This window comes from Pteronotus mesoamericanus, unplaced genomic scaffold, assembly GCF_021234165.1.
Source record: "Pteronotus mesoamericanus isolate MK-2021 breed Mesoamerican mustached bat unplaced genomic scaffold, CSHL_Meso_final contig_2, whole genome shotgun sequence".
NCBI lineage: Eukaryota > Metazoa > Chordata > Mammalia > Chiroptera > Mormoopidae > Pteronotus > Pteronotus mesoamericanus.
The window spans coordinates 1,619,549-1,639,627 of NW_026555084.1; the positions used below are offsets into that span (position 1 = coordinate 1,619,549).

The window sequence follows — 20,079 nt, forward strand, 5'->3', positions numbered from 1 at the left end:
AACAATTAAACCCATTTTTTTTAATGGATTAACTTTGCATTTTATTACTTCTTACACCAATGATTCTTAGTATCCTGGAGCCTGGCCCACAAGGAGCAAGCACTGCAAACATTCTGCACACGAGCTCACGGCCCACCTGGAGCCCACTCCAGCCCTCCATCTTCAATAGGGCTGACAATTTCCAGAAGCCGACTCATTTTCTTCATGCACATCCTAGAAACACCACCTTCTTACAACCTTCAACTTATTTTATGAGCAAATCAATGTTAACCGTTAAGAACGATGAGCACAAACCTTATCTGACTTGAACAAGTTGTATTAAATATTGTTGGATGTTGTTTCCCACCTTTAAGTTTATGAATAAATAAGTCATTTCAATAAAATGAATCTATAAAGCAAACCTTCACACGCGGTGCAGGTTAGAGGCTCAGGTGTCAGCTGTCCCTATACCCCCCGTCCCTTAGTCACACCTTGCCTCCCAACCATGCGCCGGACCCAACATTCATTGACATTTGACACACTTTGCGTCACCTGCTTTAGGCAGGCTCTCTGCTCAGCACTGGGGGCCCCATAATGGGAACATCGGGGGTCCTCTGCGTTCCTCCAACCCCACTGGGCTCCCGCCTCCCCTGGGAGTCTTCCTGACCACCCCAGAGCCCAGCGCACCACCGCCTCTCAGCTCCTACAACGCGAGGCCTCTGCCTTCCCTTCCGCACTTGGCATGAGTTTATCAGCCCTGTCACTAGCTACTTTTTAATAACTTGTTTCTTCTCTCCACCTAGATGGAAGCTAGGAGAGGGCAAGGGCTACATCTTCCTTTAGATCTTTGGAATCCTCCCAGTACCTTATAGATTAGAGTGCACATGGCACTTGCTAATGAAATATTGGCTTGTTGAGGGTACGATTGTGCCTCCCCTCTGTGCAAAAAACGTTTGATAAAATCCGAATTCCCCTGGCACACAAGACCTTTCCTTTGAGACTCCTCTAGACATTGCCTTCTCCAGGAAGTCTTCCAGGGATGCTTATCCCAGGTTGACACAGAGCCATTGCTGTGCCCACACGCACGTCTGCAAGGTGGACGAGAGCTTGGTCTTTGAAGGCACAGACTCCTGGGCACTGACCCTGGCTCGGCCACAGATGCGCTGTCTGGCCGTCCCCTCGCCTCTTTGAGCCTCAGCTTTGCCGTCATTGTCACACTGGCCTCCTGGCAGGGCCACAGGGCCGCACGGGAGGAACGGGGAGCAAGTGCTCCGGCCCCGTGCGGGCCCATGGACAGCGCGGTCTGTTAGCACCACCCCGCACGGGCACACAGGATGCCCGCATGCCGCTGAGGGCAGCCCCGAGCCGGCTCCGCTCCCCTCTGAACCACCAGTGCCTGTCGGGGGCTGGGCCGGAGAAGATGCTTAATGGACAGTCACTAAGTGTATGAACATGCATGTTGACCTTGAGAGAAAGTCTGATAAACATAATTGCCTGTCATCCCAGGACAACGGCAGTAAAAGCCCGCTGACGGGGCATGAGTACTAGCAATGAGGCCCAGCTCGGGAGCGAACACGCCTCAGTTTGGGGCCTGATCTGTGACCCCCTGACCCCCCGGCGCCTCAGCGCGGCTGTGCTCAGCCAACCTCGACGCCCATCCGATAGAGTCACTGCACTCCACTCAGCTTCCGCTGAGTTCTGTCTTTTTATCCTTATCCGAATCGTGCATGTTTTCCCAGCATAATTTAATTCTCTCCCGTTCTCCAAAACCAGAGCACTCTGCCCGCAGGGACGCGGGCCGCAGTGTGCATTTTTAGCATCCTTATTAATCCCGCCCTGACCTCTGGGCTCAGTGCTCAGCCTAGGGAAACAACTTCAGCTCCCTTTCCACAGGGCCTATTAAGATGCCTTTCTTTTCATTGGTCCAAAACAGAAGATGAGCTATTAAAAAAAAAAAAAAAAAAAAAAGGCGCCAGCGTTCCTTTGCCATCACAGGGTGCGGGAAGGACACACAGCACCCCTGTGTTGTGTCTGCAGCACCCCGGGCGAAGGACTTGCGGGACCTGCAGGGGGCAGGCTGACAAGGCTGGACAGCTGGTGGGGGCTCAGGGACCCGCTGACGGCTCTTCCCGGCCTTCTGGTGGCTGCACTGGAGCTCAGGACAAAAAGCGTAAGATTGGATAGCACTGGGGATGCAGACTTGGCCACCAGCAAAGCTGTCCTTGGAAAACGCGGGTCAGGCGCTGCAGCCGACCTTTCAGATGCTCACTCCCTGCCCGCAAGCGCTTGCTCTGCTGCGGGCGCTGTCCTCAGTGCTTTCTGGGTGTTTCCCCCTCAAACCCTCACAGCCATGCATTCATCCTAAGCTTACACCGCGGGCTGCCCAGGAGTGAGAAATGTACTGGTATTGGATAAAGCCACTAAAATCATGCGATTGTTGCAACAGTAAACCATCTGGGCTAATTCACTTCCTCCTTGGGGTGATTATGTAGATTCAATGAAATGAGTGTAGTAGCTCAAGAGGTGCACCCACCCGCTCCGTGCCGCATTTACACGTCCATGTACAAATTCCTGGAACCCACGCCTGTGGCCTCATGTGGAAAAGGGTGTTGTGCAGATGTGAGTAGGTTAAGGATCTTGCGCTCACCCCGAGTGGACCCTAAGTGCAACCATAATTGTCTCTACAACACGGAAGCTAGAAGGGATGTGAAGACGGGGAGGAGGTGGGAGCCAAGGAGCCCCTGGCGCCACCAGAAGCTGAGGGGCGCAAGGACAACCGTGAGAGAATGAACTCCTGTTGCTTGAAGCCAGCCAGTCTGCGGCAGCGTGCCACGGCAGCCCCAGGAACTTACACAGTGAGCTACGCACAGAGACTAGCGCAGCGTCTGGCGTGCAGGGAGCTCAATACACGCTGACTTCAAAGAAAAAATCAGCTCTTGAATGCCGCCACCGTTCCCTCCTTCAAGGCAGGGTCTTGCGGGAGGCTCTGCCCCCTGAGAGCAGACACAGTTCGAACCTATACTGTTAACTCCCAGACAAGGTCCTAGGAAGCTTCTGACAGCCTTTGCTCTGAGAGTGAATGTAGACCTTGAGCTTTGCGGGAGTGATCTTATTATTTATGGATGACAGACAACATTTTCACTAATGTGTGACAAAAGGGATTAAAAGGCCTTTCTGGCTTTTTAAGTGTCTGTAGGAAGCAGCTGCCAGGCACCCCGCCCTGGGGCAGCCCAATCACTAGCCTCAGACACCAGGGGTGGCTTCCCGTGGGCAGTGAGTCCCTGGCGGAGGCTTGGCATGAGTCCCTCCCCAGGCTGGGTGCACAAGGGTCCCGAGAGCCTCCCGGGACCTGCCTGAGACAGGCTGTGAGACAGCCAATGGCGAGACAATGCCAGGTCGTGGAGTGGCCAGCAGCTTTTGGAGCGGAGATGTCTGTCTGATAAGGTGGCCACCAGTCACACGTGACTACTTAAGTTTAAATTAATGAAGATGAGATAAAATAAAAAATTTAGTTCTCTGCTCATCCTAGATACTTTCCAAGTGCTCAATAGCCACGTGCTGTTCGTGGCTACTGCATTGCGCGGAGGCTTGAAGTTGTAGAACTGGATGAGGGCTCCCTTCCCTCATCCCTCAGGCCCACACAGCCAGCCCTCCGGGTCCACTATCCCTGTGCCTCGCTGTCCCCCTTCCCTCTCCACACTTCTGTTGGTGGTTCCTAAAACCTCTTTGAATTTCCGAAGTCGTGTGCTGGAAAGCCCGTTCTCCAAAAAGCGAAAGTGCTGATTTGCAGTGTTTGTATTAGATTTCATGGTATAAACATGGCCACTGTGGCCGGTTTCCAGCTCCCAGGGGCTTAACCAGTGGCTGGGCGAAGGCTCTCACGGAGCTGGACTGAGCCAGTTCCAGCCCACGCCGCCTGGCCTCTGCGGCCGCACCCGAAAGCGACGATGCAGACTCCCTTTCCAGGGGCCGCTGCCCAGGGCTACAGCGTCACTGTGAGCCCCTGGCGCTCAGCACCCTGGAGCCTGGCTGAGCAGAAGCGGGAAGGACCCCTTCGCCATTTGGGCCCCAAAGGGGCACCGCTTACGTTCTGGTTCCCACAAGCTATTCTGTAGCGGAGGTCCCTCAGCTTCCATCGACCATTCTCTGTGTCTCTGCGTCTCTCTCTTTCCAAGGCTCCAATTAGACTCGGTCAGGGCTCAAGAAAGGAAACCTGCTGCTTTCGTCCACTTCTATGGCTCTCTCATCTCTAGCCATAGGATCTGGCCCCCAAACTGCATCCTTATAGATCCAGCCTCCCTCGTACCTGTCCGTTCATGAAAAATGACACTGGGTGCAAGTGAGGAGGAAGGTCAAGGTGGGACAGGTGTGCTGACCAGCAGAGGGTCACCCTGAGCTCCACCCAACAAGTAAACAAGCACCATTGCTAAATACCCAACCGCATAGCCTTGATTAAATATACTATGGTTTATACATATAATGGAATACCCTACAACCTTTTTAAAAATGTTTTATGGTATGGGAAAATGATCACAATATTCTGTTACATTAAAAAAGCAAGCAGTTTCATTCTGGTTGCACTCTGCAGCACCAATGAACTTGAGGATATTATGCCAAGTGAAATAAGCCAGACACAAAAGCACAGATACTGCCTGATTCCATTTCTATGAAGTGTCTAAAATAGTCATACTCATAGAAACAGGAAGTGGAATGGTGGTTGCCAAGGGCTGGGGGGAGGGAGGACTGGGGAGTTGTTTAGTGGGTGGGGAGTTTCAGTTTTGTCGTAAGAAAAAGTCCTAGGGAGCTGTTGAACCACAATGTGAATCTCGTTAACACTACTGAACTGTACATTTAAAACTGGTTAAGGTGCTAAAAAAATTTTTTTAAAGCAAGAGATTTTTTTCCTGAAACCAAACAAATGTAAAACCCAAGACTCTCCGTGTATTCCTCCAGGGGTTAGTCATGTGACATCGAACAGTTCTTGCCCCAGATCTCGGGGACCCTCCAGTGGGGAGCCCAGTGAGTGGGGGAGGCACATGAATAAATGTCAAACTGCAGAGAGCGGAATTGCTCGGAAGGAACGGCACACTGTGCTCTGAGTGTGTGACGTCAGCGCCCTGAGCCGGCCGAGGGGCAGCGAGAGTGGCCAAGGCGGCGGAAGGTGAGGCGAGGACCCCAGGACCGAGTCCCTAGGAAGGGGAGAGCTCGCCAGCAGGTGGGGACGGAGGGGTGTGCCCGCTGGAGGAGGAGAAGCCTGCACCCTTTTGTGAGTGTCGGGAAGCACACTTGCCACCTCGCCCTCTTACCAGCAAGTTCCTCCAAGTGGCGGGGTCCTCTCTGGGCACTTCTCCGCTGCCCAGCTTTTCCACAGTGAGCTTGGGGATTTTGCAGGAGGAAAAGACACGAAGCAAGGACCTTACTGCACAGGTGGACAGCCATGCGCTTCATTTATGTTCCTCCTTGTTTCAAGGGGAATTTCAAGCTGCTCACAATTATGTTAGCAATACAGCAGGCTAAAGTACCTTGTCGCTAAGTAAGAGAAATGAGGTGAAGGGAAAATATAGTTCCAACAATCACAGGAGAAAGGAGTGAGGGACCCCTTTACTCACAGGGGAAAACTTTGTCCTTTTCCACGGTCCCGTCTTGCTATTTAATCTACATATTGACATGTAATTGTCCTGTTTTTATATGTTGTCTTTTCAACTCTACTGAACAATCTTCCACTGTGATTTCCTCTGTCCTTTATTACTCTTTCTTCCTTAAATAGAGCTTTTTGTTTTTTTCTGTTGTGTCTTTCTTGCAGTTTTAAAAAAACTCCATCCTTCCTTCCCCACAGGGAAGGGCCACGCCTGGTGCACCTCAGCACAGTGACAGAGCCAGCACCTCCGCACAGTGGGTCCTCACGTGTCTGTGAATGACGGAGAGCCACCCACAGACACTCCCCGTGGCACTCAGCCAGTGAAACACCCTCCGCAGAGCTCAGGACACGCCTGCCAATTTGATTTATGGAACTTATTACCCCAAGTGGCGGCAGAGAATAGATATTGATTCAAAAGGGTTTAAATAAATAAGTGGATGCACAATCCAGACAGGGCTGTAGACCGAGGAGAGGGGGTTGTCAAGCAGCTGAAGCAGATGTCATAAAGAGACGCGGGTCCTCTGGGAAACTGCAGGCGGGGCAGTTGGCGCGGGAGTGGGTTCGGGGATGGGCCGAGGAGTCCGCAAGCCCAGGTTCACATCCAGGCCCCATCACATCACATGCCATGGGAGGGACCTGGGGCAAAGAACAGAAGCAAGCGACCCCTAGTGAGGAAGGCCGGGAGGAGCGTGGTGCAGGCGTGCGTCCGTGTGGGTGTATTGGGAGAGAGCCCAGAGGGGCTCGCTGGCCTCTGCTCTCTGGTGTCTGTGGCCTCGGTGCAGCGCCGTGAAGGCTGGAGGCTGGGCCCCTGCAGGCGCCTCACGCACAGGTCTGGCGGGAGATGCTGGCTGCTGGCTGCTCACTGGGCTGGGCCGTTGGCTGGAACCCCTCCATGGGGCCTCTTGGCTGCTCCACCGTATAGAAGCTGGCTCTGTACAGTGGGGAGTGACCCGGGACAGTGCCCAGGGAAAGCCGGCTCCCCGTCTCTGGCTTGGCCTTGGAAACCCCGGCACCACTTCCACCACATTCTACCGGCAGAGCAGTGACAAAGGTCTGCCCGGGCCCAAGGGGAGAGGACACGGGTGCCCGCTCTGGATGGAGGGCGGTTGCTGTCACACTGGAAGAAGAGCACACAGGGGTGTGGCCATTTTTGTAAAACACAATCTGCCACACTATGTGATCTCTGATTCCTCAAAAAACACCGAGGGTCTCTATTATTATCTCCGTTCTAGAGATGGATAAACTAAGGCTCACAGAGGCAATATAACTTGCCTTGGGGACTTTAGTTAACCCCCCTGAACTTCAGTCACCCACGCTATGAAACGGGTGGAAAAATCTCTTCCTGAATGGATTAAGGCGAGCCTGCAGTCCTCATGGCCTTATGGGGGTGTTGGAAGATTGAAGTTGGGCAAGTCTTCCGTGAACTCTCACACCGTGCGTGAACGCAAAGCACCAATCTTGATCGCCGCGGCACCGTGACCTCCTCCCCTCCCCCTCCAAACACGGGGGACGCGCAGCCCCGCAGCCGCCTGGGACCCGAGTCTCCATCCACGTCCCGCCAGGGCCAGGCCCGACACAGCGCTTGGCTCGGGCTCACTCCGTGGCAGCGGAGGAGCCTGCTCCCCTCTCCCCTTCCCTGCCTGCTCCCATCCTCCGGGAGGAGGAGTAGCCTGGGAAGAATGTGAACGTTTGTTTCTAAATTCCAAACATGTAACCCTTCCCAACTTGGCTAGTCGGCTGGGAGCGAGCGGCCCTCCGGTCACAGTCCCGACGGCCTCCTGTGGCCCTGCGCACCCTCCCAGGGGGCGGGAGGGGGGGGACGGGCACTGTTGCTCCACTTCACAGGCACGGCGGCGGGGGGGGGGGGGCTCTTCCAGCCCCTCAATGGCCCACGAGCCATCCTTGGAAAACCTCTCCTCTGGGGATTCATCCAGGCCCTGTGTCCCTCATTGTCAATCCACCCGCAAGGTCTAAGGCCTTAAGAGACTTCCTTTGCTATGATGTCCATTAAACGGACAATTTACTCTCCTGTTAATATGATTCAATTAGTAAAGGGTGGGGGGAAGGGGACTTAGGCTGCAGAGTGTCACTTCATGGCCTGCTGGGCTGGCTGCCCGACAGTGGTGGAGGCGGCGGTGAGGGGGTGGCAGGACTCGTCCGGCAGGCAAGGTTGGGCTGCATCCACTTCCCCGGGGACTGGCGTCGCTCAGGGTGACCCCCAGGACCTCGGGTTGCAGGTGACTGCGTAGAGGAGGTGAGCTGTTCTGTCTTAGAGCAGGACCGGGCTCAGCCGCGGCCGCCTGGGCTTTGCGATCTGGAAGGGCCAGCTTTGCGTCTGGCTCTGGCCCTCGGAGCTTGGCGGCCGTGGACCAGTTCCTTGCAGCAGCCGGGGCTCAGATCCGGCTTCTCCACCTTGCTGTCTGGTAAGGTGAGGGGCGGAGGCATCGTGCCTGACAGCAAGGAAAGTCCCGAAGTACCCGGTGTGTTTTCCTCGCTGATTTTTAATCCTTACAAGCAACCACTTTACAGATGAGGAAACAGGCAGAAATCTAGAAGCCTGGTTTCGCCTGCCAACGCTGACGCTCACTTGCCTCGCTGAAAGGAACGGATCCCGGCCATGGCTCCGCACTCGACTCTGGGGGGCCGCCTGGCAGCGCAGGCGGCCCTGCCCCTGGCGAGAAGCCGCTGTGGAGCTCTGACTGATCCCTGCTTCTGCCTGACTGGTCTTTCAAATGGAAGTTTCTTTTTCCCTGCCCCAAATCGCTACCATCTCCAATCCGCATCACTACCCTGGATAAAGTCAGGTTTAACATCCCCCCAGCACAGATGAGAAAACTGAGGCTCAGAGAGCTGCCAGGACTTGGCCGGGGCCACGCAGCACGCAAGGGCCAAGGCAGGAGGGCTTGGGAGCTCCAGCAGCGATATGCCAGTCCCCTGGGGGCTGACATCCCTCCTCCAGCGCCAACTCCTCCTCCCTCCCCGAGTCAACAAAAGGAAAACCATGTCTCTTGTTCCTGTACCTCCTCCAGCTCAGAGAGACAGAGTGAAAAGGGGCTGCCAAATTCACCAAGATGGCCTTTCCCGGCTTCCAGCTCTTCCAGCTCTGCTCTCTGTCGTTGTTTGAAACCTGTTTCCCAGGAGGCTCTGGGAAATGCAGGTGCAGGGGCCTGGGCAGCAGCGGCTGCCGCCCTCGGTCCCTCTGGGGCCGGGTACCTGCTCGGGAGCTTGCGTCCTGAGGCTGTGTGCTCAGACTTGACCATGTTTGGGCATGGAGGCTTATCTCAGACGGGACCAAAGGCCGCTTCCCTGGAGACAGAGACGGCTGGGAGCCCAAGCTTCCTGCCGGAGCTCAGGCGGCCCCTTTTGGGGTGAGGGCTGGGGGGCGGGCAGGCAGAAAATGTCAGCCTGCTGAAGACGGCAGGGCGCAGGGGAGACTGTGAGTACCCGGGACCGGGGCGGTTTCTCCACAGCCTGGGGCCGGAGGGGAGCAGAGAGAGCTTGGGAGGGAGGCCGGCAGTGGGAACTCCTTCCTCGAGGGGCTGTGCGCCAGGATTCTGGGCTCCAGGGGGGCTGACATTGGTGTCACTGGGGGCCAGAACTCCTGGCGTCTGGTGGTCAGCTTGGGGGCGGGGTCTGGGGCCCGGTCACTCTATTAACTCAGTGCCCTGGCCCTCAGGTGCCAGCTTCCAGAGAGACCGGAGGGCTGGGCGCAGCGAGCAGCCCAGGAAAACGTACTCCCTTGTGACACTGGGACGTCTCTGTTAGAGCGTAGGGGACCTCACTTCTCAGTGCACCCAGTGAGGGAGGAAAACTTGTCACTGGGCATCAACCCTGTCATTCATCTTGTAGGAAGTGACAGAGTTATATCCTTGGTGCTTGACCCTGGGCTCTCCTCTGTAGGATGAGAAGGGGCGGGGAGGGGGGCTGCAGGGGTGAGGTGAGGGGGCAAAGGGTCTCCGATGGGACACTTGGAACAGTCAATACACAGGAGAGACACCTAAGCAGAGAAGAAAGCACTTTGCTGGAAATCCTTTTGGACCAATGTCTCCCCTGGACACTCACTAATTCATTAAAAAAATAACATGTTTAGCCCTGGCTGGGTCGCTCAGTTGGAGCGTCGTCCCACACACCAAAAGGTCAGGAGTTCGATTCCTGGTCAGGGCACACGCCTAGGTTACAGGCTTCAGGGTGTACGGGAGGCAGCTGATTGATGTTTCTCTCACATCAATGTTTCCCTCTCTCTCCCCCCAGTCCTTCCTCTCTCTCTCTCTTAAAAAAAAAAAAATCAATCAATAAACATATCCTCCGGTGAGGATTAAAAAAACATAACGTGTTTATTACTTTAAAGACCTGGCAGGGAAAAGAAAAGTTCTTCTTGACCTCTGGCTAAAATGTCCTCTAACGCAGGGGATTTCAGAGACAGGGCCCGTGGCCCGGTATCTTCGCTGGGAAGGAACTGTGGTTACCTTAAACAAATAAACGCAACAAAGACACTCACCCGAACTCAATGGGGCAACTCACAGGACAGATGGGAAACCCACACAAGGGACAGAAGCTGGCAGCCATGTGGCACCAGGTGACTCACAGGTGATGAGTCACGCCCCTGGGGTGTTCAGGGTGCCGAGCGAGGGGGCGGGGGAGGAGGAGGGGGGGTGGCTGGCCTCTGCTTGCAGTGGGGGCGGAGGCCTAGGAGAAAAATGAGGGGGGCTGCTTCCAGAAGGAGGGGGAGGGAAGGGCGCTGCTGGCTCCTCTTTGCTTTGGCCTGGGTAGCTCCAGTCCCCGGATGAGACAGCAGTTGCTGAAGCCACCGAATGTCTTCTGCCCTCACCTGAAGAGGGCAGCGGCCCTCACAGGACCCTGACGCCTGGGCCCCCTGCCTGGACCCCGGCTGTGGGACTGCTCCTGGTTTTTCTGAGACAAGTGTCCGGGTAGAAAGTGCGCCGATGTCCCACCTCTGCCGCTTGCTGAACTTGTTTATCTCCTGTGTTCCTTTCCTGTTGCTGCCTTAGCGAATTACCATCAAGTTGGTGCCCCAAACAACAGAAATCTACTCGCGCAAAGTTCTGGAGGCCAGAAGCGCCACATCAGCAAGGTGCTGGTGGGCCTAGAGCCACGGGGCCAGCAGGGCTGTGCGCCCTCCAGGGGCTGCAGGGGACAGCCCGCGTCCCCCCCTCCTCTGCTTCTGGCGGCTGCCTGCAACCCCCGGCACTGGGTGGTGCTGCTCTGATCTCTGCCTCCCTGGTCATGTTACCTGCTCCTCTTCCGCGTCCTAGTCTCTGTTTGCCTCCTTCTTGTCAGGACACGCAGGTCTCTGTGGCTAATCCGGGTAATCGCCCCATCTCAGGATCCTTAATTTAACGTCTTTGCCAAGTAAAGTAATGGTCGCAGATTCCAGGGCTGAGAACATGGGCATCTTGGGGGCCACTGTTGAGCCTATCACACAGCGCCACCTCGGGCGAGCGAGTTCGCCTCTCAGCCACAGGCCCTTCCGCTGTACAACAGGGATGACAACACTCGCCTCCCGGGGCTGCTGGGAGGCGTACATGCGTCCCAACAGCCCTCTGGTGGGGCAAAGCTGCCTATGAAAATAGAGGCGCCGTTACCATTCGAGCACCCTCCCCTCTCACCTGCCTTTCCTTCCGCGCGTTAACTGCCACCTGCGCTGACCTCAGGTCTGTGTCTCTGTGGCCCTAGAAATGCCTGCTGTGCCTGGGGGCCATGGGGAAGAAGCTGGTGACGGCCCAGAGGCGGGGCGAGACCCGCGCCCTGTGCCTGGGCGTGGCCATGGTTGTGTGCGCCGTCATCGCCTACTACATCCTGGGCACGACCCTGCTGCCCCTCTACCAGAAAAGGTACCGACCCCTCCTGGCCCGTCCCCATCCTCCAGCCCCACCCCCAAGCATCGGGTCTGCGAGGGACCCCCAACTTCTCCCCCTGCCTTGACCCTCACACCAGGCAGGGGGGTCCGGACGATCCTCCCCCTTAGGATCAAGGATTCACGTGCAGGGGGCATCGGCCAGACTGGGCCCTGCTGCTCTTGAATTCTGGGACTTCGGGCTACAGACACAGGAGGCCCTTTCTGCAGGGAACACCGCAGGGTCGGGACAAACGCCCCAGTGTGCGTGTGATCCCAGGAGGAAGCAGAGAGTCGGAATCTTGCAGCTCATCTGCAGTTTGACTCCCTGCTAAAACCGCCTGGTCAGTGGGCACCTAGCCTTGTGTTGAATAGCTCAAGTGACGGGGAGCTCACTACCTCACTGTGCATACCTACTTTCTGATAAGCAGGGAGAGTCCAATTGAGCCCAAATATGCTCCCCTGGAGCTCTGCTCTGGAATCTCAGAGAATGTTCCATGCCCTTGCTCCCTGACATGTCAACCACGTGAACTTTTAAAGGGAATGCTGGGAAGCCTCGGATCTGTGCTCCATTTGGAACAAACACGCTCAGTTCTCTCGGCCTGTTCTCAGGATAAGGCTCAGACCCTTGCCTCCAGGCTGCCAGCCACTGGCCTGAGAGGTGGGAGAGGAGCCGCGACTGATCCGCTGCGGCTGTGTCGATGCGCCTGCCAGGCTCTCTCTCCTGGGCCGGCGCTGCCGCGGTTTCACTCAGAGCAGCCGTTTGCCCCAACACGGTGGCTAAAGCAAAGCACTCGCCCCGCCGTCTCCCCACTCGGCACAAACCACAGCCTCCTTCACTGACGCTTTTTAGGGAAAAGGGCACAGATTCCGAAGCCACCCTCACCGGATTTCAGGTCCTGTGCGGCCTCCGAAAAGTCCCGTGACCTTTCTGAGCCTCCCTTCTCCTCTCTGCAAGGTGAAGGTGACGGGGACACGCGGGCTCGGGCCCGGCTGCTCCTCGCAGTCACAGCAGGTCTTTTGACAACCTACCAGGGCCCGGGCCGCACCCAGCTCAGAGGTTCTGAGTCAGTGCTCTGGGGTGTGGCTCGGAAGATGCTGTCTGAGAGGCCATCAGCACTGACGACCTGAGTCTACGTTTCCTCCCCCGACCCCAGGGACTCTGGGTCAGGCTCCTCTAGTGCTGGGTGCTTACAGTACGGTGGGCACCCTAGTGCTGGGTCTCTCTAAAGGGGTTCAAACAGGGTGCTCTGTGCCACCCATGTTCTGAAACGTGTATGTGTATGTGCGATCTCTCCAGTGTGTGGACCCAGGAATCCACGTGCCACCTGATTGAGACCAGGATCTGGGACCAGGAGGAGCTGGAAGGCAAAAAGGTGGCCCAGTACCCGTGCCTGTGGGTCAACGTGTCCACTGTGGGCCGCTGGGCCGTGCTGTACCACACAGAGGACACTTGGGACCAGAACCAGCAGGTACTAACTGGGAGGGATGGGTACACGCCCCCTTACCCCTGGCCGGTGTGTGGGCCTGTCCCTAACTGGCTCCCTCTCTCCTCTCTGGAGAGTGGGGGCTGAGAAAGATGAACCCACCTGACCAGGGACCACAGCTGGCCTGAGGTCCAGCCAGACCTGGCTCTTGTGTGTTGGGACCAGGCAGACTTCAGTTCGAATCCTTGCTATGCCACTACCTGGCAGCGTGACCTGGGGTGGTTGACTGAGCCCCTCTGTGCCTCAGTTTCCACCTCTGCTGATGTTCTCTTATGAAGTCAGACACGGCATACAACGTGCCAAGCTTCCCGTCGAGTGGGTAGAGTGTACTGAAAAAGACGTGGCTGCTCACTCCATAAAGTGAGTCGAGTGAGGGGGCCAGGCCCAGAGCTGGCCCCACCGAGGGAATCCCCTGTGAACCCTCCGCCCCAGGAAACCAGGGGCCCAGGGCCGCGGCAAAGCCAACACTTGGGACCTTGTCTCATCACTGCCTCCCAGCATCCCTCCAGCCCCCAAGCCCCCCCTCGTAGTTCTTCCTAAAGGAAATACAGGTTGGCCTGTGTTCACTTGCTCATTCACCCACCCATTCATTCAACGGTCAATGAGCACGTCCTGTGTTAGGGGCTTCGGACTCAAGAGAAGAAGGCCCGTGTGGGGAAATCATACCCCGTAGGGTGGGAGCCGTGCCACAGAGGGGCCTGCAGGACGTTGTGGGGTTAAAGGAGGGAGGGACGTTTTCCAGCCAACAGGGAGGGAGGCGAGGGAATCAGGAGGGCGTTTGCATTAAGCTTTTAAATACCAGGCAGGTGCTGGATCCACACAAATGTGGAGGGGCATATAGATTGAGCGCAGGTCACAGAACAAGGCTGAAGGGAGGGCTGGGGACACAGGGACTCCAAGACCTGTACAGGCGCTGACACATGACGGAGTGCAGCAGGGACAGGCTGCAGAGGTGACTGAAGGTACGTTCCCAGGAGACCCCCGCCCTACCCAAGGGTGGAATGAAAATGTCGTGTGAGTGTGGTTGGTTCTGTTTTGTTTGAGAGAGACAAAACTTCACTGAAGAAAGCTACGTATGATCTATGTTAGTGCCCATATTTTAAAAAAATTATAGGAAAAACACTTTACTGAAATTGTTTTGCTAAAAAGACCATCTTCGAAGGATGTCCAAGAGATACTGCAAGCACAAGGCTGCAGGAAAAGAGAAGAGAATGTGGAGTTCCGGCCCAAGACACGAACGCAGCCCAGATTCTTTGTTAAGCTTTAAAAGTTCTGTACAAGGGAAGGAAATGGGGAAAGGGCTAGGCTTATGAACAACTTCCACTTGTTCATAAACACACACTGCGGGATAAGTGGAGGTTAATCCTGCCTATGGAGCAAAGGCCAAGGCCTTCTGGTCTCCATGCTGATGTCGCAAATAGCTAAATGGTTTTTAAAGAAACTCTGATTCCACACAGACTGGCAGCTCATCATGCTGGGCTCACGGCAGATGGAATTCCTTTGCACATGCACCAGAAGGAACAATTCACCCCAAATAATGCTCACGGAGCCGGTTTTCACAGTGAGTAGGGGTTGTAAGTGACTCCTGACAGAGTCCATCATTTCCTAGAAGAAGGTTCTACTGATTACCGGGGATTTAAATTCAAGAACACCAAAAAGAAGGGAAAACCCGATGACATTCTGGGACGGTGCAGGCTGTGTGCCTGTCGTCTCTGCGCCTGTCGTCTCTGCCAAGGACTAGCGAACTATGGAATTAAAACGTGATCACGCAAGTGGGGTCTCTTCAGCGCTGGCTGTGCATGAACCCCCTCCCGCCCACACCACGAGACTTAAGGAAGCCCGGCTCCCACACCTGACGGACGCGTACAGCGGCTCTGGGCTCTCTAAGGGATTCCGAGGTTGAGAATTAGCTGTGAGCCACCTGGAGTCTTTACTCCGGGCGGCGGGGCAGGGCCCCAGCACACGCCCAGGATGAGGGCTGGGCCGCCAGAAGGACGGATGCTGGCGGTCAGACTTCGGGGGCAGATGGGATGGGATGGGAAGGGGCCAGGCGGCTGGGGGGCCGTGGGATCACTGACCGTGCCGGGGGTTGGGGGTCGTGGAGAAGTCGGTCTGGACAGTGCGAGGTGGCCTGAGCAGTCGTGTCATTGTCCCTACAATGACTCAGCACCCCCAGCTGGGGGAAGAGCCTCCGACCCCCTGAATCAGCTCCCACCAGGACTCCTGCCTCTTCCCAGCCTTCAGTGCCCCCTGATTTAACCCAAGGAGCAAGAAGCACATTTTCAATGGCAGGTAGGCGTGATGCCCGGGGCGACAGGGGCTGGCCGCAGGCTGGCTTGCGGGCCACCTCCCTGGTGCTACGGGTGCCAGCTCAGAGGAACAAGAGGTCAAATCATCCCCTGAGATGAGCTGTCAGCAGCATGTCTGGCCCTGGAAGGACAGCGCTGGCTGGCAGCCAAGGGCTGTTCTGTCCCCGCTCCCGTCGCTCCCCGGCATCGCCAGGAGCAGCGCTAACGTCTGGCTGCTGCGCGGGAGGGACGTGGAAGCACCTTTGTGTTTCTGCCACTCGGCTGGGCCAATGGGCCAGCTGCCACTCTACTTTTGTTCAGCTCGGGGGTGCAGGGGGCCGGTGCTACAGGCCAGCTGGGTGTCATGTGACAGGCCCCTCTGTAAGAAGGGGAAGAAGGCGCTGTTGTTGCAGTATCGCAGTTAAGTCACAATATTATTGCTAATAATAACAACATCTCCCACTTGTCAAGCACTTACTATGTGCTGGGAGTTGTGCGAAGTGTTCACGTGCATCATCTCTTTTAATTCACACAATTCAACGAGGCAGACACCCTCCCAGAGCCAAGTCACAAGGCTCAGAGAAGTTACGGCACTTGCCAAGGTCACACATTTGGAACTGGTGGTTGAACCCAGGCCTGCCTGGCTCCATAACCACACGTGTTGCTCAGTGGGCTACGTTACCCAAGGTCACAGTCAGAGGCACAGGGGAGTCATGGGCTTGCTCCTCTCGGCCCAGGATTCTGAATCCACCTGCTAGTGAGACCCTGCAGTGCCCATCAACTCTGAATGCCGGATTCCTCAGGAGCCAGCTTCTCCCCAGCCGCAGCTGCTCCCGGGCTGGCTGGTGACCTACTTCTGGATGCAGCTCCCCTCTCCTGTCCCCCCCCCGCCCCCCCTTCCCAGGCTGTCAGGACTATGATGCAACTGGCCTTTGTTCTGCTGGGCTAGCACTGACAGCGGAGGCAGCTTTGAGGGAGGGGCCTCATTCAAATCTGGGAGCAGCTGAGGCCTGGGGAGAAGCTGGCTCAATGGCTCACGCATTTTGACCTTGGACATAATTGCTCTAGTCCAGTGGTCTCAAACTTTTGAATATGAAGGGATCACCTGATTCCTGGGCCCTACCCTTGGTGATTCAGAGGGCTAGCCCCCCCCGGGGGCGCTGCTGGAGGGGCAGCGGGGGTGGGGGGGAATATCAAGCTCACATAACGTCTCCCACAGGCTCGCATACACAACACTCAGACCAGAGATGGAGCCAGGGCCTGTGCTCTGTGTCTCCTCTGCAGGGCTCTCCAGCTGGGCCTCATGTGCCGGGGCCAGGGGTTCCACAGAAGAACAATCTGTCACAACTGAAGGTGCACCATGTTCTGCCTGCGCAACGCTCTTCTCGGTGCACCCTCTCTTTCCTGTGAATCCCAGGGTCTAATAGGTGTTGGCTGGCATCTTTTGTTTGGCTCACACCAGGGAAGACCACAAAGGTGTTTCAGTTTGAGTTTTTGCCAGTATTTTTTAAAGCGTGAGTGTTCACATTAAAATCTGGTTTTCTGGCTTCTCGTGAAATGTCAGAGGCCTGGCTACAAAGGTCTTCTGGGTCCCATGGTGTCCACTGTCCAGATGGAGTGGTGACTGCCAGCCTGGAGCCGGCCGGCTGTCTCCATTCCACCCGGCCCCGCCACTCCCCGACAGTTCTCCCTGGCACGGAGGCAAGCGGCACCTGTCACCTTAGTCCCTCACCCACGCCCCTCGCGGGCCTTCCCTGCATGGGCCTGTGTCACTCACTGTCACCCACTGGTCTCATTAGACAGTTAGGCTTGAAGTCCTTCTTTAATAACATCCTCTGAAAAAGCTATTGCTTTTAACCCATTTAAGGGAGGAAGCCATCGGGGCTCAGACAGGGTAAGTGATTTGTCTAAAGTTCCACAGCACTGGAGGCCAAGCCGGGACTCCGGCTGGGCCCCTGGCTCCAGGTGCCAGCCTGTCCCCCGGGCAGCCCGAGGGCCCCCGTGCTCACAGATGACACTGTGAAAGCACCCTCTGCAACCGTGCGGTGCACAGCCCGCCACCTTCGCCCAGCTCTGACTCCCAGCAGGGCCCGGCCCAGAGCGGGCCCTGCCCTTCGCTCCTGCCCGCCGCCCATCCCCAGGGCCTGAGAGACGGGGACGTCCCACCCACGGGAGCTCTTGCTTCTCCCCGCAGTGCTCCTACATCCCGGGCAGCCTGGACAACTACCAGACGGCCCGGGCCGACGTGGAGAAAGTCAGAGACAAGTTCCACGAGCACCGGGTGTTCTACTGCTTCTCGGCCCTGCGGGAGAACGAGACCCGAGTCCTGTACCGGCGCCTCTATGGGCCGCAGACCCTGCTCTTCTCTCTCTTCTGGCCCACCTTCCTGCTGACAGGCGGCCTCCTCATCATCGCCATGGTGAAGCTCAACCAGTCCCTCTCCATCCTGGCGGCTCAGAAGTAGACTCGTCCGCCCCCCAACACTGCCCAGGTTGCAGGGCACTGGGGGGCCCTGGGCTGTGCCCCACTTGTGTATCCATTTCTTCCCTCTGCCTTCCCACTACCCCCACCCCCAACCCCAGTCCATCCTGTCTTCCACTGCATGGGTGGCCTTTGGCAAGTCACTTTCTGCTCAAGAATGGACAGTGGCTCCCTAGTGCCTTGGAGAGAGCAGGCCAGCCGCTTGCAGCTCTCTACGACCTGTCCCCAAGCCACTGACTCCAACCCAGTGCCCCTCGGTCGACGATAACTCCGACCTCTGAGCTCTGTTTTCATGGCTGGCTCAAAGACCGGCCTGTCCTGTCCAGGGACCTGTCCTTGGCAAGCCTCCTGTGAATTTCATAATGAAAACAGCAGCTGCCATGTATAGAGCACATTTAGAATATCTCTTGTTTTTAGGACACTAAGTGCCATATCCATTTTTATTCCAGTACTAACAAATATATAAAAAATAACGAGATAATCAGGAAATATACCAAAATACACTGGAATATGAACAGTGGGATGGCGGTTAATTTTAATTTTCGTCTTTATCCCCTTTTTTGTTTTTGGTATTTTCAACAAGAGGAGGGTTTGGTTTAGCTGTGTTTATTTTTAATCAGAAGAGCAGCCGCAGATGTTATTTTGGGGAAAGTCTTAAAGGGCGAGCCCCGTCCCCAGGCAGGGGAGAGCGGGCTGGGCGGCCTTGCGCCCCCGTCAGGGAAGGCTTTCGGGCAGAGGTGACCGGAAGAGCCCTCTGGGGAGGGAGGTGACCGCACAGGTGGGGGCTGAGGCTGCAGGTAAATACAAGGGGGCACTGGCCCTGCTGGGAAGCCCTTCCCAGGTGAAAAGGGCAAAACTGGAGGAAGCCCACGCCCCCACCGTTACTACTCCAAGCAGCTTTGCTAGGACAGTGGTCCTCAAAGTGCGGTCCCTGGACCAGCGGCGGCGTCAGTGTTCTGCAGGGACCTGTGAGAAACGCACATTCCTGCCCCGCCCTTACTAGGCAAAACCCCCAAGGGCATGCGGTGTGGAGGCTTCGGGTGGGGTCAGGGCTGGAGGCTGCAGGGGGTTCTGACGTGAGCTCCAGGGTGGGAGCCACTGGTGTGGCGAATCGGTCACCGATCACTGTGCGTTTGGAATGGGCGAGTGCCCGCCGGGCAGGGCGGGTGCTGCGCTCAGTGCAGAGCCCGGCTGGCATCCCTGAAGCTCCCCGCAGAGCTCTGCTTTCTGGCCGCGGCCCCTGGGTGCGAGTCCTGCCTCGGCCCCTGCCAGTTGGCATCTCTCCACTTCCCAGCCGCTTCGTCTGTGAAAGACGGACCCTCCCTCTGGGCCACTGAGCGGCCTGAATAAGGGTCTGGCACATGGCGGGTGGCCAAGGAGGAGGCCATTGCCAATAATGATAAGCAATGAATACTCAGAAGCTTCCAGAAGAAATTATGCCAACGATAATGTTGACTAGCAGTTTAGGTGCCTATTTCTTGCATGCCAGGCACTATGCTACGCGGTTTCCCTTGTGAGAATTCAGAGAGATCTTGAACGCGTTATGGGGAGAAACACGGGACAGAGGGTACGTGTGTGGACTTGCAATGTGGGCGCCCAGGTTCAGACACCCAGCCCTGCGGTTCGCGAGCTGGGTGACTTTGGGCAAATAACTCCGCCTCTGTGTGCCTCGATTTCCTCATTTGCAAACTGAGAACTAGTAATAGCTCCCATTTAGGGCTCCTGGTATTAAATGAGCTATTATATAACGTTCCTAGAAGAGTGACTGAAACGCAGTAAGTGCTACTTAAGATATTCTGAAAAACCCAGGCTCTGAGAGGTCATCGGCCATGTAGCCAGTGCAGCCACCCAGCCGGTGAGAGGCTGGGAGTTAGGCCCTGCACTCTCCGATCCCAGCGCCTGGCCTCTCAAACGCAGGGCTCGATCCCACTCAGTTCATGGGCTCAGCGGGGGCGGCGCCCAAAGCGCCAAAGACAAGACACAGCGGTGCGACCTGGGAACCCGGCGGTGCCCTCGTGCAGGGCGGCGACCGGAGAGGCGGGCGCCCAGGGTGCGCGCCAACAGCTGTCGCCCCACCCGACACACCTCCACGCCCGCCAGGCTGTTACCTGACATTCCCCCCGAGGGGAGGCAGCACGCGGGTCCCCAGAGTCCCTTCCCTCCCGGGCTAGTCCTCCCCCTCCTTTAAGAAAGTCCCACTTGCATTATGTTCCTGCAAGCAGTTGCCAATGGGGAAGTTAGGTGAAAGCTACCTAGGATCTCTTTGTATTATTCCTTACAGCCGCATGTGAATCTGCAATTATTCCGAAAATTTAAGTTTAATTGTAACAAATGAAAAAGAAAAAGAAAGTC

The 20,079-nt window shown here is 56.4% G+C and overlaps 2 protein-coding genes across 2 annotated transcripts in view; one reads left to right on the top strand and one right to left on the bottom strand.

The window, feature by feature from the left end:
* KCNIP1 (potassium voltage-gated channel interacting protein 1) overlaps nt 1-20,079 on the bottom strand; it is a 239,359-nt gene that overhangs the window by 203,514 nt on the left and 15,766 nt on the right. The gene's annotated exons all lie outside the window — the stretch shown is intronic.
* On the top strand, nt 11,336-18,196 carry KCNMB1 (potassium calcium-activated channel subfamily M regulatory beta subunit 1). The gene is made up of 3 exons (XM_054568062.1): nt 11,336-11,469; nt 12,772-12,943; nt 17,441-18,196. Exons 1-3 carry the CDS (start codon nt 11,336-11,338, stop codon nt 17,708-17,710), a joined length of 576 nt encoding a protein of 191 aa, XP_054424037.1. The 3' UTR covers nt 17,711-18,196.

What these genes read in the sequence shown, in the direction of transcription:
- KCNMB1 (XM_054568062.1), top strand. Translation starts at nt 11,336, where the DNA reads ATGGGGAAGAAGCTGGTGACGGCCCAGAGGCGGGGCGAGACCCGCGCC. An exon ending in CTGCCCCTCTACCAGAAAAG is followed by an intron (nt 11,470 to 12,771) that starts GTACCGACCCCT and finishes CGATCTCTCCAG; the next exon opens with TGTGTGGACCCAGGAATCCA. An exon ending in CTTGGGACCAGAACCAGCAG is followed by an intron (nt 12,944 to 17,440) that starts GTACTAACTGGG and finishes TTCTCCCCGCAG; the next exon opens with TGCTCCTACATCCCGGGCAG.